The sequence below is a fragment of the Salmo salar genome, unplaced genomic scaffold, assembly GCF_905237065.1.
Source record: "Salmo salar unplaced genomic scaffold, Ssal_v3.1, whole genome shotgun sequence".
In the NCBI taxonomy this organism is placed as follows: domain Eukaryota; kingdom Metazoa; phylum Chordata; class Actinopteri; order Salmoniformes; family Salmonidae; genus Salmo; species Salmo salar.
In genome coordinates, this window is record NW_025548519.1 from 45202 (window position 1) to 52500 (window position 7299).

Consider the following 7299-nt stretch of genomic DNA (forward strand, 5'->3'; position numbering starts at 1 on the left):
AGTACCAAGGTAGAGGAGAGAGAGAGAGAAACTACAGTACCAAGGTAGAGGAGAGAGAGAGAGAAACTACAGTACCAAGGTAGAGGAGAGAGAGAGAGAAACTACAGTACCAAGGTAGAGAAGAGAGAGAGAGAAACTACAGTACCAAGGTAGAGGAGAGAGAGAGAGAAACTACAGTACCAAGGTAGAGGAGAGAGAGAGAGAAACTACAGTACCAAGGTAGAGGAGAGAGAGAGAGAAACTACAGTACCAAGGTAGAGGAGAGAGAGAGAGAAACTACAGTACCAAGGTAGAGGAGAGAGAGAGAGAAACTACAGTACCAAGGTAGAGGAGAGAGAGAGAGAAACTACAGTACCAAGGTAGAGGAGAGAGAGAGAGAAACTACAGTACCAAGGTAGAGGAGAGAGAGAGAGAAACTACAGTACCAAGGTAGAGGAGAGAGAGAGAGAAACTACAGTACCAAGGTAGAGGAGAGAGAGAGAGAAACTACAGTACCAAGGTAGAGGAGAGAGAGAGAGAAACTACAGTACCAAGGTAGAGGAGAGAGAGAGAGAAACTACAGTACCAAGGTAGAGGAGAGAGAGAGAGAAACTACAGTACCAAGGTAGAGGAGAGAGAGAGAAACTACAGTACCAAGGTAGAGGAGAGAGAGAGAGAAACTACAGTACCAAGGTAGAGGAGAGAGAGAGAGAAACTACAGTACCAAGGTAGAGGAGAGAGAGAGAGAAACTACAGTACCAAGGTAGAGGAGAGAGAGAGAGAAACTACAGTACCAAGGTAGAGGAGAGAGAGAGAGAAACTACAGTACCAAGGTAGAGGAGAGAGAGAGAGAAACTACAGTACCAAGGTAGAGGAGAGAGAGAGAAACTACAGTACCAAGGTAGAGGAGAGAGAGAGAAACTACAGTACCAAGGTAGAGGAGAGAGAGAGAGAAACTACAGTACCAAGGTAGAGGAGAGAGAGAGAGAAACTACAGTACCAAGGTAGAGGAGAGAGAGAGAGAAACTACAGTACCAAGGTAGAGGAGAGAGAGAGAGAAACTACAGTACCAAGGTAGAGGAGAGAGAGAGAAACTACAGTACCAAGGTAGAGGAGAGAGAGAGAGAAACTACAGTACCAAGGTAGAGGAGAGAGAGAGAGAAACTACAGTACCAAGGTAGAGGAGAGAGAGAGAAACTACAGTACCAAGGTAGAGGAGAGAGAGAGAGAAACTACAGTACCAAGGTAGAGGAGAGAGAGAGAGAAACTACAGTACCAAGGTAGAGGAGAGAGAGAGAGAAACTACAGTACCAAGGTAGAGGAGAGAGAGAGAGAAACTACAGTACCAAGGTAGAGGAGAGAGAGAGAGAAACTACAGTACCAAGGTAGAGGAGAGAGAGAGAGAAACTACAGTACCAAGGTAGAGGAGAGAGAGAGAGAAACTACAGTACCAAGGTAGAGGAGAGAGAGAGAGAAACTACAGTACCAAGGTAGAGGAGAGAGAGAGAGAAACTACAGTACCAAGGTAGAGGAGAGAGAGAGAGAAACTACAGTACCAAGGTAGAGGAGAGAGAGAGAGAAACTACAGTACCAAGGTAGAGAGAGAGAGAGAGAAACTACAGTACCAAGGTAGAGGAGAGAGAGAGAGAAACTACAGTACCAAGGTAGAGGAGAGAGAGAGAGAAACTACAGTACCAAGGTAGAGGAGAGAGAGAGAGAAACTACAGTACCAAGGTAGAGGAGAGAGAGAGAGAAACTACAGTACCAAGGTAGAGGAGAGAGAGAGAGAAACTACAGTACCAAGGTAGAGGAGAGAGAGAGAGAAACTACAGTACCAAGGTAGAGGAGAGAGAGAGAGAAACTACAGTACCAAGGTAGAGGAGAGAGAGAGAGAAACTACAGTACCAAGGTAGAGGAGAGAGAGAGAGAAACTACAGTACCAAGGTAGAGGAGAGAGAGAGAAACTACAGTACCAAGGTAGAGGAGAGAGAGAGAGAAACTACAGTACCAAGGTAGAGGAGAGAGAGAGAGAAACTACAGTACCAAGGTAGAGGAGAGAGAGAGAGAAACTACAGTACCAAGGTAGAGGAGAGAGAGAGAGAAACTACAGTACCAAGGTAGAGGAGAGAGAGAGAGAAACTACAGTACCAAGGTAGAGGAGAGAGAGAGAGAAACTACAGTACCAAGGTAGAGGAGAGAGAGAGAGAAACTACAGTACCAAGGTAGAGGAGAGAGAGAGAGAAACTACAGTACCAAGGTAGAGGAGAGAGAGAGAGAAACTACAGTACCAAGGTAGAGGAGAGAGAGAGAGAAACTACAGTACCAAGGTAGAGGAGAGAGAGAGAGAAACTACAGTACCAAGGTAGAGGAGAGAGAGAGAGAAACTACAGTACCAAGGTAGAGGAGAGAGAGAGAGAAACTACAGTACCAAGGTAGAGGAGAGAGAGAGAGAAACTACAGTACCAAGGTAGAGGAGAGAGAGAGAGAAACTACAGTACCAAGGTAGAGGAGAGAGAGAGAGAAACTACAGTACCAAGGTAGAGGAGAGAGAGAGAGAAACTACAGTACCAAGGTAGAGGAGAGAGAGAGAGAAACTACAGTACCAAGGTAGAGGAGAGAGAGAGAGAAACTACAGTACCAAGGTAGAGGAGAGAGAGAGAGAAACTACAGTACCAAGGTAGAGGAGAGAGAGAGAGAAACTACAGTACCAAGGTAGAGGAGAGAGAGAGAGAAACTACAGTACCAAGGTAGAGGAGAGAGAGAGAGAAACTACAGTACCAAGGTAGAGGAGAGAGAGAGAGAAACTACAGTACCAAGGTAGAGGAGAGAGAGAGAGAAACTACAGTACCAAGGTAGAGGAGAGAGAGAGAGAAACTACAGTACCAAGGTAGAGGAGAGAGAGAGAGAAACTACAGTACCAAGGTAGAGGAGAGAGAGAGAGAAACTACAGTACCAAGGTAGAGGAGAGAGAGAGAGAAACTACAGTACCAAGGTAGAGGAGAGAGAGAGAAACTACAGTACCAAGGTAGAGGAGGAGAGAGAGAGAAACTACAGTACCAAGGTAGAGGAGAGAGAGAGAGAAACTACAGTACCAAGGTAGAGGAGAGAGAGAGAGAAACTACAGTACCAAGGTAGAGGAGAGAGAGAGAGAAACTACAGTACCAAGGTAGAGGAGAGAGAGAGAAACTACAGTACCAAGGTAGAGGAGAGAGAGAGAGAAACTACAGTACCAAGGTAGAGGAGAGAGAGAGAGAAACTACAGTACCAAGGTAGAGGAGAGAGGGAGAGAAACTACAGTACCAAGGTAGAGGAGAGAGAGAGAGAAACTACAGTACCGAGGTAGAGAGAGAGAGAGAGAAACTACAGTACCAAGGTAGAGGAGAGAGAGAGAGAAACTACAGTACCAAGGTAGAGGAGAGAGAGAGAGAAACTACAGTACCAAGGTAGAGGAGAGAGAGAGAGAAACTACAGTACCAAGGTAGAGGAGAGAGAGAGAGAAACTACAGTACCAAGGTAGAGGAGAGAGAGAGAAACTACAGTACCAAGGTAGAGGAGAGAGAGAAACTACAGTACCAAGGTAGAGGAGAGAGAGAGAGAAACTACAGTACCAAGGTAGAGGAGAGAGAGAGAGAAACTACAGTACCAAGGTAGAGGAGAGAGAGAGAGAAACTACAGTACCAGGTAGATGAGAGAGAGAGAGAAACTACAGTACCAAGGTAGAGGAGAGAGAGAGAGAAACTACAGTACCAAGGTAGAGGAGAGAGAGAGAAACTACAGTACCAAGGTAGAGGAGAGAGAGAAACTACAGTACCAAGGTAGAGGAGAGAGGGACAATATTTAGGAGTAGAACCTGCTGGATGCTTTCACTACAATAATTAGGGGTAAAATGTTGATCCTGGTGTTGACGTCTGATGTGTTGTTTATCAGATGGGAAGGAGGAGGGTCTTCTGGACAGGAAGAGACAGCTGAACCGTGAGGTCACCACCCTCAGAAATACCTACGAGAGTCTGATGTCCCGCTTCCCTAACCTACGCTTCGACTACAGGTACGCCGTGTGTGGGGTCACCCAGAGAGACTTACAGTAGGGAGTCATTTAGCAGACTCTTATCCAGAGAGACTTACAGTAGGGAGTCATTTAGCAGACTCTCTCATCCAGACAGACTTACAGTAGGGAGTCATTTAGCAGACTCTCTTATCCAGAGAGACTTACAGTAGGGAGTCATTTAGCAGACTCTCTTATCCAGAGAGACTTACAGTAGGGAGTCATTTAGCAGACTCTCTTATCCAGAGAGACTTACAGTAGGGAGTCATTTAGCAGACTCTCTTATCCAGAGAGACTTACAGTAGGGAGTCATTTAGCAGACTCTCGAAATTTCATCCAGAGAGACTTACAGTAGGGAGTCATTTAGCAGACTCTCTTATCCAGAGAGACTTACAGTAGGGAGTCATTTAGCAGACTCTCTTATCCAGAGAGACTTACAGTAGGGAGTCATTTAGCAGACTCTCTTCTCCAGAGAGACTTACAGTAGGGAGTCATTTAGCAGACTCTCTTATCCAGACAGACTTACAGTAGGGAGTCATTTAGCAGACTCTCTTATCCAGAGAGACTTACAGTAGGGAGTCATTTAGCAGACTCTCTTATCCAGAGAGACTTACAGTAGGGAGTCATTTAGCAGACTCTCTTATCCAGAGAGACTTACAGTAGGGAGTCATTTAGCAGACTCTCTTATCCAGAGAGACTTACAGTAGGGAGTCATTTAGCAGACTCTCTTATCCAGAGAGACTTACAGTAGGGAGTCATTTAGCAGACTCTCTTATCCAGAGAGACTTACAGTAGGGAGTCATTTAGCAGACTCTCTTATCCAGAGAGACTTACAGTAGGGAGTCATTTAGCAGACTCGCTTATCCAGGAGACTTACAGTAGGGAGTCATTTAGCAGACTCTCTTATCCAGAGAGACTTACAGTAGGGAGTCATTTAGCAGACTCTCTTATCCAGAGAGACTTACAGTAGGGAGTCATTTAGCAGACTCTCTTATCCAGAGAGACTTACAGTAGGGAGTCATTTAGCAGACTCTCTCATCCAGAGAGACTTACAGTAGGGAGTCATTTAGCAGACTCTCTTATCCAGAGAGACTTACAGTAGGGAGTCATTTAGCAGACTCTCTTATCCAGACAGACTTACAGTAGGGAGTCATTTAGCAGACTTATCCAGAGAGACTTACAGTAGGGAGTCATTTAGCAGACTCTCTTATCCAGACAGACTTACAGTAGGGAGTCATTTAGCAGACTCTCTTATCCAGACAGACTTACAGTAGGGAGTCATTTAGCAGACTCTCTTATCCAGGAGACTTACAGTAGTGAGTCATTTAGCAGACTCTCTTATCCAGGAGACTTACAGTAGTGAGTCATTTAGCAGACTCTCTTATCCAGAGAGACTTACAGTAGGGAGTCATTTAGCAGACTCTTATCCAGAGAGACTTACAGTAGGGAGTCATTTAGCAGACTCTCTCATCCAGACAGACTTACAGTAGGGAGTCATTTAGCAGACTCTCTTATCCAGACAGACTTACAGTAGGGAGTCATTTAGCAGACTCTCTTATCCAGACAGACTTACAGTAGGGAGTCATTTAGCAGACTCTCTTATCCAGAGAGACTTACAGTAGGGAGTCATTTAGCAGACTCTCTTATCCAGAGAGACTTACAGTAGGGAGTCATTTAGCAGACTCTCTTATCCAGAGAGACTTACAGTAGAGAGTCATTTAGCAGACTCTCTTATCCAGAGAGACTTACAGTAGGGAGTCATTTAGCAGACTCTCTTATCCAGAGAGACTTACAGTAGGGAGTCATTTAGCAGACTCTCTTATCCAGAGAGACTTACAGTAGGGAGTCATTTAGCAGACTCTCTTATCCAGAGAGACTGTATGCATCCTCAGATAGCCAGGTGGGAGAACCACATCTCAGTCATAGTATATTTTTATTTTCAATAAAGTAGCTATCAGCAACATCAGTGCTAGTAGGGAAAAACAAGATTTAATATCTCTCTTTCAGAGCGTGGCTGGGACCGTAGCAGAGTAAAGGGACTCCTAGCTAACCTGATAACAGTCTGTCTCCCTCATAGTGACCCAGAGCGTGGCTGGGACCGTAGCAGGGTAAAGGGACTCCTAGCTAACCTGATAACAGTCTGTCTCCCTCATAGTGACCCAGAGCGTGGCTGGGACCGTAGCAGGGTAAAGGGACTCCTAGCTAACCTGATAACAGTCTGTCTCCCTCATAGTGACCCAGAGCGTGGCTGGGACCGTAGCAGAGTAAAGGGACTCCTAGCTAACCTGATAACAGTCTGTCTCCCTCATAGTGACCCAGAGCGTGGCTGGGACCGTAGCAGAGTAAAGGGACTCCTAGCTAACCTGATAACAGTCTGTCTCCCTCATAGTGACCCAGAGCGTGGCTGGGACCGTAGCAGAGTAAAGGGACTCCTAGCTAACCTGATAACAGTCTGTCTCCTTCATAGTGACCCAGAGCGTGGCTGGGACCGTAGCAGAGTAAAGGGACTCCTAGCTAACCTGATAACAGTCTGTCTCCCTCATAGTGACCCAGAGCGTGGCTGGGACCGTAGCAGAGTAAAGGGACTCCTAGCTAACCTGATAACAGTCTGTCTCCCTCATAGTGACCCAGAGCGTGGCTGGGACCGTAGCAGGGTAAAGGGACTCCTAGCTAACCTGATAACAGTCTGTCTCCCTCATAGTGACCCAGAGCGTGGCTGGGACCGTAGCAGAGTAAAGGGACTCCTAGCTAACCTGATAACAGTCTGTCTCCCTCATAGTGACCCAGAGCGTGGCTGGGACCGTAGCAGGGTAAAGGGACTCCTAGCTAACCTGATAACAGTCTGTCTCCCTCATAGTGACCCAGAGCGTGGCTGGGACCGTAGCAGAGTAAAGGGACTCCTAGCTAACCTGATAACAGTCTGTCTCCCTCATAGTGACCCAGAGCGTGGCTGGGACCGTAGCAGGGTAAAGGGACTCCTAGCCAACCTGATAACAGTCTGTCTCCCTCATAGTGACCCAGAGCGTGGCTGGGACCGTAGCAGAGTAAAGGGACTCCTAGCTAACCTGATAACAGTCAGTGATGTGTCCTACTCTACTGGACTAGAGGTGGTGGCTGGAGGGAAACTCTACAATGTGGTGGTGGACACTGAGGTTAGTGTGTCCCAGTTTCACCTGTTCCTGACAGAACATTCACTGCAGAACACCTTAGTACCGTAAATTGCGGACTAAGTTTTCCCAGCTTTGAACCTCGCGGCTTAAACAATGACGCGGCTAATA

At 46.4% G+C, this 7299-nt stretch overlaps 1 protein-coding gene across 1 annotated transcript in view; it reads left to right on the plus strand.

Moving 5' to 3' along the window:
- The window catches only part of LOC106596099 (structural maintenance of chromosomes protein 2), a 52243-nt gene that overhangs the window by 12867 nt on the left and 32077 nt on the right, over window positions 1-7299 (plus strand). Inside the window, exons 12-13 of the mRNA XM_045712474.1 lie at window positions 3907-4024; window positions 7035-7173. Coding sequence (XP_045568430.1) covers window positions 3907-4024; window positions 7035-7173 — 257 coding nt within the window. The remainder of the gene's footprint in view (window positions 1-3906; window positions 4025-7034; window positions 7174-7299) is intronic.